The 25,049-nt window shown below is 40.0% G+C and overlaps 1 protein-coding gene and 1 pseudogene across 2 annotated transcripts in view; both read left to right on the top strand.

Annotated features, from left to right (window-relative positions):
- Nucleotides 1–294: 294 nt before the first annotated feature.
- PLGRKT (plasminogen receptor with a C-terminal lysine) overlaps nt 295–25,049 on the top strand; it is a 58,710-nt gene continuing 33,955 nt past the window's right edge. The window contains exons 1-4 of one of the 2 annotated variants that reach the window (XM_032138768.2): nt 295–537; nt 731–961; nt 2,069–2,194; nt 3,921–4,007. In XM_032138768.2, the coding sequence (XP_031994659.1) occupies nt 3,927–4,007 (81 nt within the window). In that variant the 5' untranslated portion in view covers nt 295–537; nt 731–961; nt 2,069–2,194; nt 3,921–3,926. Of the gene's footprint in view, nt 538–730; nt 962–1,003; nt 1,119–2,068; nt 2,195–3,920; nt 4,008–25,049 lie in introns of those variants that run through there. The other variant, XM_058431384.1, reaches the window with a different exon arrangement.
- On the top strand, nt 16,846–17,328 carry LOC116458778 (E3 ubiquitin-protein ligase RNF152-like; annotated as a pseudogene).

The raw sequence follows: 25,049 nt of genomic DNA on the forward strand, positions 1-25,049 counted from the left end.
CTAGAAATTGAAGGTAGGTGTGTTTATGCTAGAGTCTGTGCACTCAAACACGATTCCTTACTTCTTGCATCAGTTAACCTCCCTTAAAGAGTGTCAAACCTCCTGGTAACCCGCCCATTCCCTCAACTGGAAATGAGGGTGCTGTTGCAATTTCCTCATCCAGCCATTCAACAAATGGTATCTGGAATGTGGGACCCACAGTCCAGAATCCTGAGGGCTGCTGTTGAGAGCATCAGGACGCGCCCCGGAGGTCAGGGCGGTGTTCACTCACACGCTGAGCCTGGAGAAAGTTAGACGCCTTCTCCACCGCTGTGGTGGTTAGCAGGGACTTTCCTGAAGGCCAGAGACTGGTGACGTTCATGCTATTTTTCCAAGCCATTTGGTAGCAAAGAACAGAGTGCCAACAATTCAAGCATTCTCTCAGGCTGGGAGAGAGACTTGGCTTATTCAAGATAGAAATTGCTGGTGAGGTTGAGACGAGACTGACATCTCTCAGAGCAGCAGGGAAGAAAGACGGCTCCGTTCAAAAAAGAATGGGTAATTTCAGTCAATTCTGTTCTTTCTCGTTTCTGTCTTATCTTTATGACTTTTTAATAGTGCCAATTTAACAGATGAGGGGACAGAGGCCTTTAATTGAGAATTCCACTCAGCTTCCTCTGCCTCATCTCAAAAATCTGGCAGCTGAGTCGCCGCGGTTTTGAATTTGTCTCTTTTGACCTTCCCCTCCCAGCTCCGGTAACACTGAGCCTGGCCCGGAAGGACACACCCGGCTTCTGGCGGAAGTGCTGGCTCTTTAACGAAGCCGAGGGCTGCGCGAATTGGCTGAGGTGCGTCATCTACTGTGGCTGGGCGCCAATCCCGAGGCTGGGCGGAGCGAGGCCCGGTCCTTGCAGCGGGCGAAAGGAGCCCGGGCCTGGAGGCCTCTGTACCGGTCGCCTGGTCCCGGCACCAGCGCCGCCCAGTGAGTGAACACCGGCCGCAGGCGGGTGGGGAGAAGGGTCAGCCCGGCCATGTCAGTCAGCGCGATCTCCTGGGCTCCGGGCTTGCCAGGCAGCGCTGGGCGCCCGCTCCTCGTGAGCGCCTGCCCTTGGCTCTCGCACTGCCCCTGGTGCTGATAGGTATTGCCAACCTCGTTCCATTAGAGCGCGTTCTTGTCGCCTGGCGTGGACTCCGGATCTCTCCGTAGCTTTAAAACAGAGTTGAGAAAAACAGGCAGAGTGCTGTCAACAGAAATCAGCACACCATTGTGGGGAATACCTAAATTACAGTAATTGGCCTAAGGGAGCAAGGGCGGTGTTAATTACAGAAAACCTCCGGAAGCTGTGGGCTCTGGGCTGGAATTTGCAGGGGGATGTGGCTTAGTTTGAATGGGATGCAAATATTTATTGAAAATGATTGTGGTGAGACGATCAGTCATACATTCAGGCAATGTGTCATCTGATCAGGAAATAAGTCAGCGCAGTAATCCCGATGACAGAATTCATGCAGTTAATCCTTTTTGTCCCCCTTTTTGTAAAATCAAATCCAGGTACTCACGGGTGACCGGAAGAAAGGCTGTCTGGAACTTGCAGCCCCCACTTCTCCTCCCCAGAAATACAGAAATACACCTTCCCATAGTAATCTATAGCTCACCTGAGGCAGGGCTGAAGCATTACAGACCCCTTCCAATATCTCAGAAGGAATCAAAGGGAAAATGAAGACAGAGGGATTGAAATCAGCATTCTCTGCAAAACATCACTCTGAGACACAGTGATGTTTAAAATTGTTTAAGTAGCAAGACATTTTTTTTACCCATGGTAAAAAGTGTTAGAATTTTTAAAAGACTTCCTTATACAAGTGAGTGAAGTCAAAGTTATCTCTGTTGTAAGGTCAACTTTTGCTTATTTTCTGATACATATTTTATGAGCAAGAGGAAATAGCTGAAAGTGTTCTGGACACCCTAGGGAGTATTCCCAGACTTTGGGAAATGACTTTGTCAGGAATGGGGAAGTTGGGAAAGGAGAGAATGTTGAAACTACTGAACTCCAGGGTGAAATTTACAAGGTGTGATGCATTTATTTATTCTCAGGTGTGGTTTCCCATAAGGAAGCTCTTCTTCCTGCTTGGCTTCCACCTTTAACCCTTCCACCTGGGAGTGTCCTCTAACACATTCAAACTACAAGTACAGACCCAAGAGAGCAAGGCCCAGAAAGAGGTAAGTAAGTCTAAATACTAACTTCCTAGACAGTGTTTCTTTCCCAGCTGATTGACGTGAGGATTCTCTCTTCACAGGGGAGATCCTCACCCCTTACAAACAGGAGCACTTTAAAGCACACAGCTCTGTGATATACAGGGTATATGGAGGAATAGTACTAGGGTACAGTTGTTTTCTTTATAAATGTTTGCAGCAGGTGTAAAAATTTAGTCATCCACTCCTATGTTCAGAAGAAAAATAAGTAATGACAAGTGGCCTGAGCCACAGTTTTTCTTATATCTCTCATGCTTTGTGCAAACATTTAGGGGAAGTAGACACGATGGAGACTATCAAGATGGATTATATCTCGCTCCTAACCTCAAGCAGGTTCTGGTCTGCTGTTAGAGATGAGTCACATGGGACTGTTAGGGTTTGGAGAAAGGAAAACACTGCCAAATCACCCTGCTGTCAGTGAGTGGCCTCTAACTCTGGTCACAGGGTGCTCGAGTGGCACAGTGGCAGAGGGAGAGGGAAATCTCACCACCTCAGGCCTGTTCAGCATTGTGCCTCTTCATCCTGGTAAGTGGTTTGGTGTCCTGTGCTCAGCTTTGAAGCTAACTCTAGCACAGAGCCCTGAAACTCCGGGTGTATCCTCGGTCAGAATACAAGGAAGTCACTGAAGTCTTGCTTGCAGCTCCCACTCACCTGGAACCCCGTTAGCTGGGCTTCCCACAGAATACTTGGGAATCCTGGCTATAATGAATTAAGACTGGTCATTCTTACCTGAGGTTCACAACCCTACTCAACAGCCTGTTAAAGGGAAAAGGTATCAGCAACATTGTTGAGAAGGGTAGAGCAGTTGTAACTATCCCCTGAGTTTTGCAATATTCTGAAATGCAGCCAACTAACTCAAGGTCTGCTGTACCCACCCAGTTTGATTAAGAATAAAAATTGGAGTTCTGTCCCTTGTAGAGTTGACAGCCCACTTAAAAACTTACGTAAGATAGACACTACTGTGCATTCATCTAAAAAGTACATTTTCCAGGACATTTAAGTATCTGTATGTTTTTCCATTTTTGAGAACTTTAGTACATGCTATCTTGGAAAGAATGAGAGTGAAGCTGGAGGAGGATGGCTAAGGCAGTCAGCAGTGGGTGGATGGAAATAAGGGGCATGTAGGAGAGGGACAGGGATTGTGGTGGGATGACAGGAAGAATAACTGGTCTACTGACCTTGAGACAGCTCAATCTTCTTAAAACGCAAATGCAAACAGCACAAAGAAATATGTTCTCCAGACGCACAAGGCATCTTCTTAATCACCCCTCCTCAGATGCAAAGGTTCTGTTGCCTAATTGTACAGAGGTAAGAAGATGGATGGTATCCACCCTTCCCCTCACAAGAAAAGAGAGTTGTTTTTTTCTTCAAGAATTCAGTTCTTCAAGATTTATGGTGGGAAGAAAAATCAGGAAACAGCCATATACTTATAGAGCAGGGAAAGATTTAGGAAATTATCTAGTTCAATCAGTTGGTGTTAGGTGAGTAAAATGATGGCCAGACTCGTTAAGTATGCCTGGGGTCAGGCAGCTAGTTAGGAGCAAGGACTAGAATCCTCACTGTGTTCCTAGGTCAGAAATTGTACTTTTTTTTTTTTTTTACTTTGTCATAAGCCCAAGGTAGCTCAAAGTGGAGCATACAAGAATGCATGTAGTATATCATTATAAGTCTCCTTGTTTTTTTTACATTTTAGGTCAAAATGGGGTTTATATTTTCAAAATCTATGAATGAAAGCATGAAAAATCAAAAGGAGTTCATGCTTATGAATGCTCGACTTCAGGTATGTTTTAAAATAAGCTATTATGTTGTTACAGTGTTTAAAGTTTCTACCACATGTACACCAGCCCTACATTCTCTTTGACCCCCAACAATAAAATGTTCTTTGGGCTGCATCCTTAAAACCAAGATAAAGTGGATTACTAATTATCTGGTAAATGGGCTAATTTAAATCTCCAATCCAGATAAATTTGTGTAAAAATTTCCATTCTGTAGGAAGAGATAACTGCTTAGAGTATGTGGTACATAGAATAATGCCCCCCACGCCCAAATATAATTGAGATGGGGAGATTATCCTGGAGTATGCAGATGAGCCCATTGTCATCACAAGGGTCTGTGTTTTTTTTGAGAGAGTCTCACTATGTTGCCCAGGCTGGAGTGCAGTGGTATGATCTGGGCTCACTGCAACCTCTGCCTCCTGGGTTCAAGCGATTCTTGTGCCTCAGCCTCCCTAGTAGCTGGGATTGCAGGCATGCACCACCACTCCTGGCTAATTTTTGTATTTTTGATAGAGACAAGGTTTCACCATGTTGGCCAGGCTGGTCTCAAACTCCTGGCCTCAAATGATCTACTGGCCTCAGCCTCCCAAATTGCTGGAATTACAGGTATGGGTGCCTGGCCCACAAGAGTCTTTATAAGAGAAAGAAGGAAGCATGAGAGTCAGTATAAGAGAGATTTGAAGATGCTACACTGTTGGCTTTGAAGATAGTTTAAGGATCATGAGTCAAGGAATTCAGGAAGCCCCTAGAGGCTGGAAGAGGCAAGGAAACAGATGATTCTTTAGAGCCTCCAAAGGGAAGCAGTCCTGCCAGCCCATTTTGGACTCCTGAACTTAGAACTGGAAGATAACAGATTGGTGTTGTTTTAAGCCACGGACTTCAAATAATTTGTTACTGCAGCAATAGGAAACTAACATGGAGTGTGAAACCTTAACCTTGGATTTAGACGTGGCTGGATAGAAAAGTTCAAAGCACTGCAGAAGATTATCTAATTGCCTAATACAGGTTGTAAAAAACATTTTAAAATGTTGCAAGTCAAAAAATCAAGTCTTAAAAGTTTGACCCGAATTATGTTCCTAAGATTTCAGACAAAGATGTCTAGGCCTCTGTGGCCCATTATGGCTCTGGGAGTAGAATGTCCTCCTGTAAGGCACGTAGCTAGTGGTTAAGAATGAAGACTAAAGCCAGACTGCCTGAGTTTGAATCCCAGTCCCACCCTTGACTAACTGTGTGACTTCTGCCTCAGTCTCCTGATCTGTACACTGGAGGTAATAATATCCCCTTCAGAGGGATGTTTTAAAGATTAAAGATGAAATATATAGAACAATGCCTCAAGTTTTTAGAAAAATGCTTCTCACCTCATAAATATTTGTTGCTGTTGTTACTATTCTTGTTTTTAATGACTGACAAGAGTGTCTTATGCAGAATAAATATCTCTTTGGGGAGAGCGAAACAATTGAAAGAATGGACAACTGAATTATTGTAACAGAACAGTGACCTAGGCGAGACTAAGTGTTAGGTTTACAAATCAGCCAGGTGTCCGATGCTTAGCATGTGCTTCTCAAAGGCCTTTGGAAACTACAGGGTTTTTACTCTCATGCTGGTCCCCATGAAGTTAGGGTCTGTGAAGGGTCTGGGATTTTACCCTGCTTGCAAGCTGACATGTTAGCCTGTTACAGAAGACTGGAGACACCCACATCAGAGTCAGAGGACTTTCTTACTCACAGCCCAGGAAACAGCATGAGCGTGGTGGTGTTAATTCCCCATGTCCTCCAAAAGTCACTGAGGTGACAAAGATGGGCATGGGCGAAATGAGTGCTATGCACTCAGTGGATTTGTGTCACAGTTGAGCAGCATTGAGTTTAGGGAACCTACTGCTTTTACAGTGGGCCATGAGCAAGGGGTGGGTTGTGGCAGGGGGAGACGGTGGGAGCTACTTTCCTCATAGTTGTTGTGTCCTGGTTGACCCACCCCCAAATGGAGATGTCAGACCTGGGAGTTACAAGCCTCCATGGGTTCATTTTTAACAAGAACTCAGCAGCAGACCAATGATTGCTTCCCCTTTTTGAAAGGGGTGTGTTATGGGTTGAAATGTGTCTCCTCTCTCCAAATTCATATGTTGAAGCCTTAACCTCTAGTACTTCAGAATGTGGTCTTGTTTGGAGATACGGTCTTTACAGAGGTAATCAAGTTAAAAGGAGGTCGTTAGAATGGGCCCCAGTTCAGTGTGACTGATGGCTTTATGAGAAGAAGAAATTTGGATGCAAGACCATACGATTCATACTGGACTATTCATACCGGGACCATACAATGTGAATATGAAGACAACTGTTTACAAGCTAAGGAAGGGGCCTGGAACAGATGCTTCTCTCACAGCCTTAGTAAGGAACAAACCTTACAGACACCTTGATTTTAGATTTCTCCCCTTCAGAACAGAGACAATAAATTTCTGTTGCTTAAGCTGTCCGGTTTGTGGTCCTTTGTTACGGCAGCCCCAGCAAACTAATACAGGATGTATTTGGTGCCTGTGCCCAGCAGGTGGTGTTGCTGCACTGCGCAGTGGCCTCATTGGACCTTGATAGTGATTTTCTTTTTCTCCCTGGGCTTCTGTGTTTCTATTAGACCACCTGGAAGGGGTCTGGGAATCCCTGACTGGGGAGTCTGTTTTTGTCACTGTGAGTTTTATAATACAAGCATGTAGTACATCAATGTCATTGTACATTTATATGTAGTGGGGAGGGATAGTGTTGACACACATCACAGTATCTCGAATTGGCTATAAAGGTCCCTTGAATTTTTTTTACTCACCGTGAAGTTTGCTCACACTCTATCAGTTGAATTCAGTTACTTTCCCCCACCCAGTCCCAACATACATGTGGTCAAGCATGATGACTCACACCTGTAATCCCAGCATACTGGGAGACCAAGGCAGGAGGATTGCTTGAGCCCAGGAATTCAAGACCACCCGGGCAATATAGTGAGACTCCATCTCCATTTAAAAAATTAAAAAAATTAGCCAGGCGTGGTGTTACACAACTGTAGTCCCAGCTACACAGGATGCTGAGGTGGGAGGATTGCTTGAGCCCAGGAAGGTGAAGCCTGCAGTGAGCTGTGATCATGCCACTGTACTCCAGCCTGGGTGACAGTATGCGAGGTGACAGAGCGAGACCCTATCTCAAAAAACCAAAACAATAACAATAAAAGAACAGAGACCACAGAGTTAACATAGGTACTTCAAGGGTGGTCGTAATAGTTTCAAGAGATTATACTGTCTCCAGCCAGGGGGAGGGGCAGGGAGGGCTTTTTGTCCTTTGGCTCCTCGTCCCAGAATGGGTGCTGCTTCCTCTCCTGTGTTCTCTGGCCTCTGGAGAGAATGGCCACTCAGAGCCATCATTATTTCAGCCTTTGCTGGTGCCACTGCATGGCCTTGCAGTCTTTGGAGCTCTGGGCCACCCCAGTGCTTGGCATACTTGCCTTCCCTGAGACCAAGTAGACTTTGGCACTCGTGTCCAGTCCAACAGAGCCATAAAATTTTGAGTCCTTCCCTTCCCTGAAGTTCCCCAGCGTACTTCCCTAAAGCAGAGGAAGCTGGAGGAGAGGCAGGGGAGGGTTGGGGAATGGAGGGAGAGAGCAGCTCAGTGCTAGTAAACAAGGCTTTGTATTTACTTTGTTTCAAGTGGCCTCTGCCACTGGGCTCAACAAACAAGCTTCTGATGCTTTTAGTCTACCCACAGTTCTCTACCCTCATTGTTAACACCATTTATTTCAGCTTTGGGGACCCCTAGATTCAGCAGCCATAGCCACGTTGCCTTGCTTTTTGGCTGGAGCATGGGACTTGCTGCCCGATTGTCATGATAACATCCTCCCTTCTCCCACCCCAGGAGGGAGCATGACACAGCCAAAGCAGCATTAGGACACCTTGTTTCAACCCCACCTTTTGTTGTTCAACCACACTTATCACATAGGACAGTGAGGAACCCTTATTCCACTTTCCCATCCTCGCCACCATCTAGGCAAGAGCATTTACTGCCAATCCCCGGGAATCTTCTCACGTCCTGTAACCCAGCCAACCAGGGCCCTTGTCCCTCCTTTTCCAGAAAGTCAGATATCTCTATGAGCATCTCACATTTGCCACCAAAACTATCAGGGCATGTAAAGTGTCTGGGATTTTATGCTGCTTGCAAACAACAGTAGTCTTCCTTATCTGTGGGGGATGTGGGTCCAAGATCCACAGTGGATACCTGAAGGCATGGATTGTACTGAAGCCTATGTATACTATGGTTTTCTCAGTACATACATACCTATGATAAAGTTTAATTTATAAATTAGCCACAGTAACAGATTAACAATAATTAATAATAAAAATAGAGTAATTGTAACAATATAGTATAATAAAAGTTTTGTGTATGTTCTCTCCTCAAAATATCTTATGGTACTGTGGATCTTAATAACCTTGGCATATGATTTTTTTTTTCTTATTGAGAACTTCCACTCTTTCACTTAAGGGAAGCACATTATTGCTTCTCTTTGGTATCTCCAAATTGCCAGCATTGCTACTCTTGCACTTTGGGGCTATAGTTAAGTAAAACAAGGGTTACCTGAACACTAGCCACTGTGATATTGTGACAGCTGATCTGATAACTGTGATGGCTGTTAGGTAACTAACAGGCAGGTAGTGTGTACAGCTTGGCTTTACTAGACAAGGGGATGATTCATGTCCCAGCTGGAATGGTGGGAGATTTTACCATATTACTCAGAATGATGGGCAATTTAAAAGTTATGAATTGTTTATTTCTGAAATTCTCCATTTAATATTTTCAGACTGAGGTTGACCATAGGTAACTCAAACTGTGAAAAATGAAACTGTGGATAAGAGGCGACTGCTGTAATAAATTAGCCTGTTATTATTTCATGGGTGCTGGCAGAAGACTTTATTACCCATAGCACAGAAAGCAGCACGCACTCCATGTCCCATAGAGGAGATGAAGGAGAACCTCACTGGATGCTGGGATGGATGCTTTGGGTTTGTGACATAGCTCAGGAACACTGAGCTTGTGGACTCTATCACTTTCATCATGAGTGATGAGCAAGTCTGCTCTTTGACTGGAAGGAGATGGTACCTCATCCCTCAAGGTTGCTTACTGCAAACACAACTCTGGGAAATGGCCCAGCTAAAGAGCAGTCAGGGCCTGTGACCTCATCCTACCCAGCAAGATCGTGCAGGAAGACTTGGCCCATGGTGGATTGATTCTCCCAACATATGTTGCTTAAAGTGACTAGGTTTTTCTTGTTGATCAAGATACACTTTATTATTTATTTCTTAATTTCAAGAAAGGTTGAACAGGGGAATATAGACCAACATGGTTGAACCAGCATTCTGACTCTAGAGATACTTGAGTTCTGATCCTACCTGGGGCAGCCTAGAGAGAAACATCCTCGTCTACAGTAGTTTCAGAAGATCACGTTGTTCCTTGAATGTGTCCCACTTGAAGGAATTAAACTTCCAGCATCATTCTAGGGTTTTGAGCTGTTCTTTCCTTTTTTAAGAGTGTGAAATATTTTATATATACCACAGAATATATTTATATCAAGTGTAAGTTATGGAGTATAATAAGATGAACACCAGCGAATCTCCCACTAAACTTAAGAATTATGTTATGACAATATTCCCGAAGCTCCCTGGGGGTTCTCCTCCCTATGTATTGAGTGAACCCAAATAGCTAAGGCTGGGCTGGAATTGACCTCATGTCCCAGAAGTTCCTAGGGTTGAAAAGGACCCTGCAAATGGCATGGACTTGTCTACTGGGCTAGAAGATGATGTCTTTTTAGGGTCTTCAAAGGTGAAGTTTTAAAAAAGATTCTGATTGAAATACCATGTCTAAATAACATCTTTAGCCTGTGATTTAGTCTTTTGGCTATTTTTAAATTTAATGGCACCTCTATGAAATAGAAGAAATAAAGCAAAACATTTATTAAAGTAAAGCCTAATAACTAAAATCTTATCCTACTGAAGTTTCTTTAGTTCTTTATTTTTTGATTAAAAAAGGATAAATCACAGCTCAGTAATTGTGTGTTACTGTTTTTTCTTTTGGGGGAAAAAACCACTCATGATTCAACCCCATCTCTTATACCACTGGTCAGGCTCCCAATCCTGGCTGCACATTTGATTCATCTAGGGCCTTTTGAATGTTTGGGTCCCGCCTCAGACCTTCACAGAGTTGTTATTTTAATCTCTCTAGGGGACTGTAATGCAATGTAATGGCCTGGGGTGAGAACCATTTTTTCCCTTCTTTTTCTGTGATGCTACATAATTATAATTGGTGATTGTCAGTGATTTAATATAATCTATAATGGAGATAGAAACCAAGCAAGTTTTCAATTAATAGTAAGCCAATCAGGAAATGAAATTAAATCAATCACTGGAGTCTGGTTAACCAAATTTATAAAAGGCCTCAAATCAAAAGGTTTTCTTTTTTTAACTAACGACTTTGGTTCAAATTGTGATGGAGAGGCTTCATGCTACTAGTTATAATGATATTTTCAGATTATCAACAAACTTCAGTTTCTTTCTAGCCTGTGTTAGGATGGTGGATGAGTGGTAAACTATCACTCCTCTAAAAATGAATACTTCCGTAAAATGCCACCAGGTGGCACACCTAAACGAATTTTATATCACCTGAGTGGCTGGAAAAGCATTTTGAGAATGAGGGAAGAACATATTCTATAGGTCTATGCTGTGCTACAGTGCTATGTAGGCAAAGCAGTTATGGTCAATGTAAAGATTAGTTGGGCAGTAAATAGATGTTTATTTGTTGTTTATTATGTTCAAGTAACAAACTAAAGATTTTTAAAAAAATACATGAGATCTAGACTTTGACCTTTATATTTGTTGTTAGACTTTGGTGTTAAGAAAATGAGGCATAGCTATAAACCAAAAAATATAGTTATTTAATATTAACATGTATAGGCTAGGTGGGGTAGCTCACGCCTATAATCCTGGTCAATACGATGAAACCCTATCTCTACAAAACAAGAAGAAAGATTAGTCAGGCGTGGTGGCTTATGCTACTTGGGAAGAGGATCACTTAAGCCCAGGAGTTTGGGACCAGCCTGGGAAACATGACAAAACTCTGTCTCTCTCTCTCTCTCTCTCTCTCTCCCTCTCTCCCCCTCTCTGTGTGTATATATATAAAACATATAATTATATAATATATATAATTAATGTAAATATATTAATAATATAATATATTATAAATGATATATTTATTATCTATAATATATTATAATAATTATAATTATCATAATATATATTTATAATAATTATAATTATTATAATTATATATATTATAATATATAATATATATTATTATAATAATAATTATTATATTGTACATTATATATTATAATATATAATATATATTACATATTATATAATACATATTACATATTATATGTAATATATATTATATATTGTATGTATAATATATAGTTATATATTACTATTATATAATATGTTATATTATAATATATATAAACATAATGATATTAATGTATATATTATATATTAATATATAATGTATTATATATTATTATGTATCATATATTATATATTATATATTATTGATAATATATATGATATATAATAGTATAGGTACACATCAGATTGCCCAGCTAATATATAATATATATTATAGATAATATATGACATATATTGTATATAGTATATAATAATAAATTATATATTATATAAATATATGACATAAACACATATATATAACATATTACATATATTATGTATTATACATATTACATATATTACTATATATAAAATATAGTACATGTAATATAATATAGACTATATTACATATATATTACATATGTTATATATAATATATATTATATATTATACATCTATATTAGCTCGGCAACATGATGTGTACCTATAGTTCCAGCTACTCGTGAGTCTGAGGTGGGAGGATTGCTGGAGCCTGGGGGGGTCAGGGTTGCAGTGAGGTGTCATTATGCCACTACACTACAACCTGGGTGACAGAGTGAGAACTTGTCTCAAAAAAAAGGGAGAATAAAAAAGAAATTTCCCATCTGAATTTCTTAATGAGCTGTAGTTGAGGTACCTGGCGCCTGGCAATCTGTTCATAGAGTGTTTCAAGAAGAAAGAAGGTGTTTTCAACGGTGTCAAATGCTACAGAGAAGTCAAAGGCCTTTAAAAAAGGTCAGTGCCTGGGAGGAACCATGTGGGTAGAATATGAGGGAAGAAACAAGTCTGTAAAGGCCTAAGTGTAGATAAGGATAAAATGAAGGAAGAATGTATATAGACTCCCTTAGGATAGGATAAGGATAAAATGAAGGAAGAATGTATATAGACTCCCTTAGTTTTCTGTGAAATCTTACCATGCAGGTAAAAGATACAGTATGTTCCAAATATAATTATAAAAAGAAATATACTTCCAGACACATACTGGGAGGTATTCTTTTGGCATTACAACATTCATTTACACATTTAGTACACTTCATAGAGTGTCTATCATGTGCCAGTTGAATTAGGAGCTACTTTGGTAAACAGCACAATCCCCTCTTTCAAGGAACTCAGGCTCTTGAACAGGGTAGTGGTGTGATAGTGACAACAAACAGTTTCAATATTGTGTTAAGAACTGAGAATTCTAGAGTGTTTTGTGAGCCAAAATTGGTCTGGCTTCAAATGTCTTCTAAGTGCCAGGAGACTATGGAGCCATATCTTCAGAATTTTGAGAGAAAAACCCCCAAACTTTATATTTAGGTAAATTATATATGCATGCTGATAAAAAGAAAAATGTAAACATGCAAATATTAAGAAAATAAGTCAGCCAGGTGTTTTGAAAACAATTAGCTGAAGATATAATCTTGTCAATTTAGAAAGAAATACCAAGACCACCAGCAAATCTAACTTACTAAAGTGCATATAGAGGAGAGGAAAACTTTAAAAAAAAAACTTTGAAACCAACATTTTGGTAATCTTTTTTCTTCTATTCCATCTTCCTTTGCCTTTTTGCCCCTTTTTGTTGGAATATACTTTAAGGCAAATTTCTATTTACCTGTACTATCTCCATATGATTCTCTAACAGATATGGATATAACCATGTTTAGCTAAATTAGCAATAATTTGTTCCTATCATATGCAACCTAATTTCAGTTGCTTCACAAGTGTCTTTTACAGTTGTGTTTGAAACAGGGATCCAAGCAAAGTTTTCCTACTATAGTTGATTATTATGACTCCTAAGTCTTTCTCAGTTTGTGAGAGTATCCTTTCGTTTCTACTTGTCATACTATTTGTTGAAGAAACCAGCTCATCTGTTCTATGGAATGTCCTACAGCTTGTATTTGGCTGATTGCCTCCTCATGGTATTTCTGAGCATATTTTGCTGTACTTCATTCTTCCTATGAAGTGGTAAGTCTAGAGGTTTGATGAGACTCCAGTTCAGTTCTTTTAGCAAGAATCTTTTCTAGGTGGCACTGTGTAATTCCTAATACATCACATCATAAGGCTCATGAGGTCTGGTTGTCTTACCTTTAGTCATATCAGTCTGATCTACCTATTATAAATTTCCCCATCAACCTGTGATCAACTGGCCTTACCATCCACTCATGATCATTGCCTACATCTGTGACTTCACTAGGGCTTGAAAAAAATGGCAATTTAAAAATATTCTCTCATTCCTTTGACATTTGTTGTCTGGAAATTTATTAAGAACTTTCTCTTACTACCTGGTTATCCTGAAATATAGTTTGTACAGGAAACAAATGCTTGATTCTGTCCTTTTATTTAGCAATTTCAGAATAGTGAATTGATACCCTAGAAGTCTCCAAAATTTACCAAATAATTTTTGTTTATTTATATATTGTGACTATAAACTCTTTAATCAGTTGTAGTCATTGTTCTTTTTGCTCAAGTTATCCCATCTTTGGTTAATGGAAGCTCTTTCAAGTTGACTCCTATGTCCCTTAGATAAGACCCAGTTAATTCTTGATTGTAGGGAGGTTGCTTTAGCCTGCCTGTGTCTCATTTCCCACATGTGAGTATATAGCTTAATAATAAGGAGTATGATACTTTGTAGAGTTACTCTGAGGATTAAGTGAGATGTCCCACATACAAGAATTTAGCACACAGCATCTGCCCCATGTAAGCACTCAGCAAAGTCAGTAATTAAAGCAAAAGTTTTCTAATTAGATGTGCCATTTATTCACTCACCAAATGTTTATGGAGGAGCCCCTGCTCTATACTGGGTAATATTTAGTTGGGGAGACATAATAGTGAACAAAATCCTTCCCTTGTGGAACTTACACTCCAGTGGGAACACATGCAATAAACCAACAACCACAGCGTGTTAGTGATGATGAGTTCTGTGAGGGGAAAAAGCAGGGTAAGGGATGATGATGGGAGACCATGGGTGGGTGAGTGGGAAATCCCATTTTTGGTAGAGTAGTTAGTGAAAGTCTCAGAAGGTCACCTTTGAGCAGAGCCTTGAGGGAAATGACAAAGTGAGCCATGCAGATAGCCGGGGAAAGAGTTTCAGGCAAAAGGAAAGTGAATGCAGAGACACTGAGCTGGGAGAACTCATGGTGAGTTGAAAGAACAGCAAAGAGGCTGGTATGGCCAGAACTCTGAAAGGATGCGGGAGGGTGGATAGAGATGAGGTCAGAGGTCGCTCAAGCCTTGTACCCAGGACAACTGTTTTGAAATGTATTCTGAGTGACGTGGGAAGCCATTAAAGGGTTTTGAGAGGAGTAGTGATGTGACCTAATGGTTTTTGCAACATAAAATATAGTGTGTGCCCAATAAATGCTTTCTCAAATCCATAAAAATTAAAGCAGCAAATAACTATTATGAGCACATTTCAAAGTTGCTGAAATCCTTATAACTCCCAGTATCTGTTGTACTTGTGCCCCCCCATCTGTTTTTTTCTTTACTTGTTTTTTGAGGAGAAGGCTATACCAACATCTTGAAATGGGAAGGGTCCTATGTTCTGAGGAAAGCAAGAAAGTGCAGTGTGTGATTTGTAGAGAGGCTTTTGGTGACAAGGAACCAGAATGTAGAGTAGGTGGAGGAGAAGAAAGCAGCACAATCTTTGTAGGGAGAAAGACCAGGTAGTGAGTGGGAGTTGGCCCAGAGCCTAGAAGTGTGAACAGACTTAACCTGGAAGTGTCTTGCATAAAGGGGCGGCATGGCCAACAGAAGTTCGCTGAGGGAGTGCGTGTACATGCATGACTTAACTCCTGGATCCACACCGTGTTTAGCTTATCCTTTTGGGACTCATTTCTGCCCATACCTCCTGTCCCCACTACCTGCCGTAGTCTCCCCATGTTCCTCACCTGAAGTCATTCTTCTGAAGTTAATTTTTTTCACTTGTGAAAAAAATACACATCATATAAATGTCACCATTTTAAAGTCTACCACAATTCAGTGACGTTTAGTACATGTACAGTGTTGTGCAACTGTCACCACTATTTAATTCTGTAACACTTCATCACTCCAAAAGGAAACCTGTAATTGTTAATCAGTCACTTCCAATTCCTCCTCTCCTTCCTCAGCCCTTTGCAACCACTTTCTGCAACCACTCATCTGCTTTCTGTCTCAATGGGTTTGCCTATTTGGGGCATTTTCTGTAAATGAAATCATAGAATATGTAGTCTTTTGTGTCTGGCTTCCTCCAATTAACATAATCTTTCTAAGATTCATCCGTGTTGTAACATGTATCAGTACCTCATTCCTTTTTATGGCTGAATATCATCCATTGTATGGATATACCACATTTTGTTTACCTAGTCATCTGTTGGTGGATATTTGGGTTGTTTCTACCTTTTGGATATTGTGTATAGTGCTGCTGTGAACATTCTTATATCAGTTTTTGTTTGAACAGTTGTTTTCCATTCTTTTGGGTATATACCTAGTAATGGAGTTGCAGAGTCATATGGTAATTTTATGCTTAACTTATTGAGGAACCACCAAACTCTTTTCCACCATGGCCACAGTTTTTTACATTCCCACTGTAAAGTGTAAGGGTTACCATTTTTTATGTCCTCACCAAATCTTATTTTCTCTCTCTCTCTCTCTCTTATTTTTTTTTTCCCAAATTCTAGTCATCTGGTAGTTTTGAAATATATCTCATTCTGGTGTTGAGTTGAATTTCCATAATGGCTAATAACATTGAATATGTTTTCGTGGGCTTAATGGCCATTTGTGTATCTGCTTTGGCGAAATGTCAGTTCTAGTCTTTTGTGTGTCTTTTTTGTGGCTCGCGGCGGCCGCTGGCCCTAGGGTGTGTCTGGCTCAGCTGGGCGGGCGCCAAGGACCACCCTGCGATGCTGTAGCCTCCATGGCCTCTGTAGCGAGCCCCCGAACTCGCCACGGAGGAAGGTCTGCTGAAGAAAGCTCAGTCTCAATTGTGCTTTCTGGCTCTTGCCTCCCAAATGCGTACCATTTCCACTTGGTGTCATCATGCTCAGAATGGGGTGAAAGGGACTCAGTGACAGATTCAGTTTGGAGGATAAATAATCATATTGCAATGTTTTCCTTGGGAACCACTGTTTCCAGAAGCCATGGTCTTTGAAAATTGCCATTGCTGCTGGCCTTGTATTCCTGAGTGTGTTGAGAGAAGATGTGCCCCGCTGCTGGCTCTGAGCTGCCTGTTGCTGAGGTCAGCCTGGCCTTTGACTAAATGAACATACCTGTGAGTGCTGGATGTCTGTGAGCTCCCCATCACCTGCACTGGAAAGACGCAGAGCGGCGGCCTCTGAAGACCAGCTCCCTCCCCTTCCTCTTGGCCTTGCCCTTCCTGCTCAGGGTCCACCATGGAGACACTGTCCCAGGACTCTGCTAGAATGTCAGATCTGTTTTAATTACTACAGCCGCTAGTGAAGGCCAAGTTGCTGGATTGCAAGCACACCTGCTGTTCAGTTTGCCTCCAGCAGATGAGGACCAGCCAGAAGGACGTGCGATGCCCCTGGTGCAGCGGTGTCACCAGGCTGCCCCCCATCTTCTCCGTGTCGCAGCTTCTCAACGACCCCGAGGTCCTGGCTGTCATCACCATTCCACACACTTCGGAGCACATGCCAGTCTTCATCAGACTTCTCGGCAATGGGTGCTACATGCTGCCTCTGCCCATCTCCAGGGAGCATGCGCTGCTGCCCGGAGATATGAGCTGCTGCCTGCTGCCCAGGAGCCTGCAGAAGTCCATCACTGTGGTGACCATCCCTGCTGGACAGCAACCTCTGCAAGGCAAGGCTCCCCAGGGGGTGGCGGAGGAGGAGCAGGACAGGTTTTTTTTTCCTTGAAACTCAGTCTTCATTTAGTTGCTGAGGCTTTTTGTACATTTTGAATGGCACCAAAACAAGTCAAAATGGACAGTCGTGTTTTTTTTGAGAAAATATTTTAACAAGTGTCTCCAGTGTGTTGTGTTTTGTCATGAACCTTCATTTTCTTCGCTTGTAATTAGAGCTCCTATGTGTTTATTAAACTGAAAGCCCAATAGGGGAGCAATAAACCGAGAAATCATGAGAAAAAAAAGAGTATTTTACATATTATGGGTACTAGATTTTTATTGGATATAAGATTTGTAAATATTTTCTCCCATTCGCAGGTGTTTTTTTTTTCTCTTGACAGTATCCCTTGACACACACATTTTCAATTTTTATGAAGTCCAATTTATTTTTCTTTTGTTGTTTTTAGTGTCAGATCAGAGAAACCATTGCCAAATCCAACTTCATAAGGATTTACTCCTATGTTTTTTTCTTTTTTTTTTTTTTTTTTTTTTGAGATGGAGTCTCGCTCTGTCGCCCAGGCTGGAGTGCAGTGGCGCAGTCTCGGCTCACTGCAAGCTCCGCCTCTCGGGTTCACGCCATTCTCCTGCCTCAGCCTCTCCAAGTAGCTGGGACTACAGGCGCCCGCCACCACGCCCGGCTAATTTTTTGTATTTTTGGTAGAGACGGGGTTTCACTGTGGTCTCGATCTCCTGACCTCGTGATCCGCCCGCCTCAGCCTCCCAAAGTGCTGGGATTACAAGCGTGAGCCACCGCGCCCGGCCACTCCTATGTTTTTTTTCTAAAAGTTTTCTAGTTATAGCACTTAAATTTAGGTCTTTGGTTCATTTTGAGTTAATTTCTGTGTATGGTATGAAGTAAGGGTCCAACTTTACTCTTTTGCATGTGGATATCCAGCTGTCTTGGTATGAGGTTCATTCTTTATGAGCATACAGAAGCTAGACACTGTAAAGATTACGGGTCACATACTAAGTCTTTAACAGGCTTAGATAAAGAACCTGCTTACCAGGTTCTGCCCACACAGCCCTTTTGAAAAGTGCATCTTGACCTTTACTGGTCTTCAAAGTTTGAGTGGCAACCTGCTGTGTCTTTCTCTTTCAAAGCTGGAATGAATGGAATTAAGTTAGCTTAGTTATAGTAGGAAGGACTGTATCTAAATGCAAATACTATTATGCATTATTTAACTTTCAAAGATCTTACTAAAAATGTCCACCAAGTCTCTTAAAATGTGGGGCAGATATTAATATGTCCTCAGTTACTTGGGGAGCTCATGAAAATACTTTTATTATTTCCTATATTCTGATGTCCAGAAATGGTAGGAAGTGAAAGTAGAACAGTTAATAAAGGTCATTAGTGCCACAGGCACTTTTCTACAAAGGTAGATAAGTGTCAAAGAAAGGTCAAGCCACCAAGCTGATCCTTGGCTGCCTAGCCCTTCCATGCAAACAGTGGGTCCAGGACAGACACTTTTCCAGGGCAGACATGCAGTTTTTAGATTTGTTCACAAACTTAAGTGAGACCAATGAATCCAGTAACCATCAGAAAGCTTTTTGTTTGTTTGTTTTCCTCCTTCAAGCTATAATTTTATTTTCATAAATCTGAAGAGAGCAAATTTTCATTAATTTTTGTTCTTCATTGCTTGGACAAGGGGGTGGATTGCTTTATTATTTATTAATTCTGTGAGGCACTTACAGAATGCCTACTATATGCAAGGTTTCAGGTGCAAAATGATTGAAAATGATCCTATAGCTTTAATAATTGTTTTTGCCTTATTTATACATTTTGATAATATGTACACAGACAGACACATAGTCACCCTACCATATTTCAAACAGAATTTCAGGTAACCTTGCTATTAAAATCTTTAGACTTCTGCGTGTCTTGTTTCTACTTTACCTGGTTCCTTAAGATAATGAAGAATTTAGGGCAGCAGGAGGAGGAGGATTTCTAGAGAGAGAGAAAAAAAGCCTCCATAGGTGTCTTTAATGTTGAGTATTAAGGAAAACAATCTGAAGTATTACTAGACTTGAATAAACTCATGACATTCAGAATAAAAGTGAATCCATATTTTTTAAAAAATGTTTAATTTTGAAATAATTTTAGATTTGCAGAAAAGGTGCAAAACATGGAGAGTTCAAGTATATCCTTTATCCAGCTTTCTCTAATATTAACAATTTACAAAGTCATTGTACAGTGATCAAAACCAAGAGATTAATATTGGTATAATACTATTAACCACTGATTTTTTTTTTTTTTTTTTTTTTTTTTTGGTATTTCACCAGTTTTTTCCTAAAGTCCCTTTTCTGTTCCAGGATCAAACCCAAGATCTCCCATCACATTTAATTGGTGTCTTCTTAATCTCCTCCCATCTGTGACCGTTATTCTTTCTTTTCTTGGCTTTTATGTTAAGTACTTTTGAGAAATACTGGTCATTTATTTAGTAGAATTTCTTACTTTGGGTTTGTTCAATATTTTCTCATGATTAGATTGAGGTTGTGAATGTTTTTGCTTATTTTTCTTAAACCACAAAATGCTTTTGTGTCTTCCTTTTTGCATTGTATCAGAGGATACATGAAGTTGATATGTCTTATTGCTAGTGGTGTTAAGCTTGATCACTTGGTTAAGGTTGTATCCATCAAGTTTATATACACTGTAAAGTTACTATTTTTTCTTTCTAATTGATAAACATCTTTGAGGAGATACTTTGAGACTTTGTTAATATCCTGCTTCTTCTTGAACTTTTGCCCACTGATCTCATCTTTCATTGGTGGGATCTTACATGCAACAATTATTACTCTTAGATTTGCCTAATAGTGATTTTTTTATTTACTTCATTTCATCTGTATTTGTTAATTGGAAGAGCTGTCCCTTCTTTGTGTGTTTATTTATCCAATTATTTATATCAATATGTTTTCGTGGACATTTTACTCTATGGGTTATAAACTAGTACCATCATTATATGTTTTGTGGCTCAGATTGTTTCAGCCTTGACTTTGACCAACTTCCATTTGCTTTCTATATCTTTTTAATAGAACCTATCCTTTTTTGAGCACTTGCTTCTTTTCTGTGATCACAATATATACCAGGCTTATCTTATATAGTTCCTGCGTCAGGCCTGGAATTAATGACTTCTTCATGGAGTCCTGGATCCTTTTGTCAGAGAATGATATTTGGAAATCAAGACCTGGGTTCTGGGTATGCTTACTGTTATGATGATTGTCCCTAGGTCCTCTCAGCAAAGACATGTATGTATATGAACCCATGCATAGACACACATCTGTATTTATTTCTATATCTACCTATCTGTATATATTTTCTAAACCACAAGTTCATATTGATACCTCTAATTCCAATCCAGTGTGACACATTTCATTCTAGCTCTTTCCCTTTATTTGTAAGTTTTTTTTCCTCAGGTACTGAGACACTTACACTATATTCACTTCAATCCCAGTAGACACGTAAAATAGTTTTAGAATTGCCTATACGTACCCCTGTGAGAAACAGATTCAATAACTAGAGGACATTATTTGCATATTCTTTTTGTCTTCACAGTATCCAGTCAAAACACTGTTTTCCTAAGTTAATAAGGTTAGTTTTTCCTGGCTCCTTCAGTGTTAGTTTATTGACTTGTAATGCAGTTGGATTTACTTGTTATACTTTATATTCTCTCCACATCTGGTTGGTTTTAATTAATTATAGGGCTGAGGAGTATATGAAACATTGCTATGGTTCTAATAGTCAAAGCTATGTAAAAAGATACATTCACAGTAGCTCATGCCTGTAATCCCAGCACTTTGGGAGGCCGAGGTAGGCAGATCACCTGAAGTCAGGACTTTGAGACCAGCCTGGCCAACATGGTGAAACCTCTGTCTCTACTAAAAATACAAAAATTAGCTGAGTGTGGTGGCGGGTGCCTGTAATACCAGCTACTTGGGAGGCTGAGGCAGCAGAATCGGTTGAACCCGGGAAGTGGAGGTTGCAGTGAGCCGAGATTGCACCATTGCACTCCAGCCTGGGTGACGGAGTGAGACTCCGTCTTAAACAAGCAAAAAAGATACACTCCAAGAAATGTTCTTCGTCTTTCTCCCTATTAACCCATTCCCATTCCCCCTCCTCTTTATAATACTCTGTTCCCACCCTTCCTCTGTAGGTGTTTAATCTCTTAACCAAGATAAATCTTTGGTTTGTCCTTCCTACATTGGTTTGGTACAGTGAATAGCTGTATGAGTATTTTCTTATGCCCCCTTCTCTCATGTGTGAAGGGTAGCGTATCATTGATACATTGTTTACTTTGCATTTTTCATTTAGCAGTATATCCTGGAAACCACTCCAAATCAATTCATAGAGATCTTTATCATTTAAAAAAATAGTTGCATAGAATTTTATTGTGTAGCTATATCAAAATTTATTCAAATGATGTATGTACACTGTATTAGTTTTCTATTGCTATAATAAATTATCACAAACTTAGTGATTTAAAACAACATAAAATTTTTTATATTTCTGAAGGCTGGAAGTTTGAAATGGTTCTCAATGGATAAAAATCAAGATGTGAGGGGGGCTGCATTTCTTCTGGAGGGTCTAGGAGAAAACGTCTTTCCTTGCCTTTTTTAGTTTCTGGAGGCTGCCTGCATTCCTTGGCTCATGGGTCCTTCCTCCACATTTAAGCTAGCAGCATAGCGTCTTCATTTTTCTCTAATTCTGACTCTCTTGCCTCCATCTTTCACTTTTAGGACACTGGGCCTGGATAATACAGGATACTCTTCTCTTCCCATCTCAAAACCCTGAGCTTAGTCACAACTACAAAGTCCTTTTCTGCCATGTAAGGAGATGCATTCATAGGTTCTGAGGATTAGACATGGGCTTCTCTGAGGGCCCATTATTCTGCCCACCCCAGGTACTTAGGTTATTTCCATTATTTTGCTATTACAAACAGTGCTTCAGTGAATAACTTCGTTCTTTCATATTTTTATATTGTTGGAGGTGTATCTTCAGGGTAGATTTTTAGAGTTGAGATTGCTGAATTAAAGGCAAGTGCTTGTTAGATATTGCCACGTTTCTCTTCAGAAGGGTTTACCAATTTGAAAGTGGCTATTTTCCCAAAGTCTCACCAACAAAGTGTGTTGTCTTGCTTTTTAGTTTTTGCCAGCCTGACAAGCAAGAAGTGGTATCTCAGTCTTGCTTTAATTTGCTTTTCTTTAATTATGAGTGAATTTGAACATTTTCTCATGTTTGAGGGCCATTTATATATCTTGTTTTTTTGTGAATTTTCTGTTTATTGGGCTTTTGTCTACTGTCCCTCAAGGGTTCTTTGAATATTAGGAGTGTTGGCCTCTCGTCTATGGAGATATCTTCCTAATATTTTATTTCAGATTGTCACCTGTTTACGGTGGTTTAAAAATTTTTACACCATGAAAAGAAGTTTAGTTTTATGTGGTCAAGTTACCAATATTTTATTTACTCTGCATTTTGATTCTTGATTTAGAAAGCTTTTCCCTATACCACAGTTATCCTTGTTTCCTGTGGTACTTTTGTCTTCGTTCATTTTCTGTTGCTATAATCCAATATACAGACTGGGTAATTTATAAAGAATAGAGATAGATTTAGCTCATGGTTCTAGAGGCTGGGAAGTCTGTTTTCTTCTGCATCAGGACATGGCGGGAAGCATCACATGGTGAGACAGAGCAAGCAAGCCCAAGAAAGCTTGGTTTTATAACAAAGCCATGATAATAAACCTAGTCTCATGATAGGGACATTAATTTATTCATGAGGGCAGAGCCAGCATTTATTTATTCATGAGGATAAAGGATTAAGTTTCCAACACATGAACTTTGGGGGTACACATTCAAACCATAGCAACTTGTATAGCTTCATTTATTGACATTTAGGTTCCAAATCCATTTGGGATTTATTCTTATATATGATATGAGATAGGGATCTAATTTTATCTTTTTCAGATGGCTACCTTGTGGTACCTATACTACTTATTAAGAAGTCTATCTTTACCCCCAGTGAGTTGAGATACTACCTGTATCACATACTAAGTCTCTGTATGTACTTGCATTTGTTTCTGGACACTCAAATTCACTTCTCAGTTTGTCTAGTCATCTACTAGTATTGTAATGTTTTAATTATAGACACTTTTTAGTGTGGTTTAATGCTTGTTGAGGCTACTGTACCATTGTAGTTTTTCTTTTTCAGTGTTTTCTTGGATAATCTTTCATGTTTGATTTTCCACAGAAATTTTAGTGTCAACATGCCCAAGTATAAAATAGTTTGTTGATATTTTTCGTTGGGATTGTATTAACTTATAAGTTTATTTATGAAGAACTATTGAGTCATTTTATTCAAGAATAGGAAATGTTTTTCCATTTGTTTAAGTCTATTTTAATGTCTTCCAGAAGCTTATAAATAAACTGTAGGCTAAACCAAAGAAAAAATGAAATTTTAAGTTAAATTTAAAACTGTAATATCTTGTCAGTAATTAGAAATATATTCTTATAGTTGGATTTCTTACCTAGCCAGCAAGAGGGTGTGTCAGCAGTGGCTTAACGTCATGGTATGGCTACTGAGGGCTGTGGATTCATTCTTCTTTGCGTGCACTTGGAGGTTCACAGGCTTTGGAGTCACACATACCTGTGTCCAAACCTGACTCTATCACTTACTGATTCAGTGACCATGGATAAGTGACACAGGCTCTCTGAGTCTGGCTTCTTTATCTCTAAGATGGGGAGAAGGATACCCAAGAATTGGTTCATGTAGCAGAGTAGATGCTCAGTAGTGTTTCCCTCTTTTCTTTTCTTTTTTTCTTTTTTTTTTTTTTTGAAACAAGGTCTTGCTCTGTCTCCCAGGCTGTAGTGCAGTGGCATAATCTTGGCTCACTGCAACCTCTGCCTCCCGGGGTCAAGTGATTCTCCTGCCTCAGCCTCCTGAGTAGCTGGGATTGATTATAGACGCATGCCACCATGGCCCGGCTAGTTTTTGTGTTTTTAATAGATACGGGGTTTCACCATATTGGCCCGGCTGATCTCAAACTCCCGACCTCAGGTGGTCCACCTGCCTCAGCCTCCCAAAGTGTTGGGATTACAGGCGTGAGCCACTGCAACTGGCCTGTTTCCGTCTTTTCTTATCTGCTTTCTTTTCTCTTATTTGCTCATGATGACTACTCCATTTTTTCTTTCATCTCTAGTTTCATTATATACATAACCAGAGAGTAAGTCTGTATTTGTCATACAAATACCCATTTTATTTAGCCATATGACAATTAACAATATTATATCAAGCTGAAGTAAGTAATGCTGATTTATTTCATCTAGAGTGTTGTGTATTGGTCTCAAGGTAAAAGGCTGTGCTTTAAAAAATGGAGACAAAATTTTATTGTTCATTTGTAAGCACTTATTTGATATACTGATGCCATTTCTAATCTTTCTCTGTGGTACAGGCCATAAACCTGTACTATAGATGAAATGTTTTAATTTTCTACTGTGGATTTGGCTTATTCCAAGAGCTATGCAACAGACAATAGTGTTAGACAAAGTTTCAGTATGAACAAATGCATTCATTTTTATAGAGAAGCATAATCTAAAGCATAATTTTCCCAACCCTGCCTGCTTAAACTGCTTATTGCCTTAATTATGATTTCAACATGATTTTGGTGACTTCTGTTAATTTCTTTTTCTTTTTTCTTTCTTTTTTCTTTTGTTTTTGAGACAGAGTCTCACTCTGTTACCCAGGCT

Source organism: Hylobates moloch, unplaced genomic scaffold, assembly GCF_009828535.3.
Source record: "Hylobates moloch isolate HMO894 unplaced genomic scaffold, HMol_V3 SCAFFOLD_19, whole genome shotgun sequence".
Classification (NCBI taxonomy): Eukaryota; Metazoa; Chordata; class Mammalia; order Primates; family Hylobatidae; genus Hylobates; species Hylobates moloch.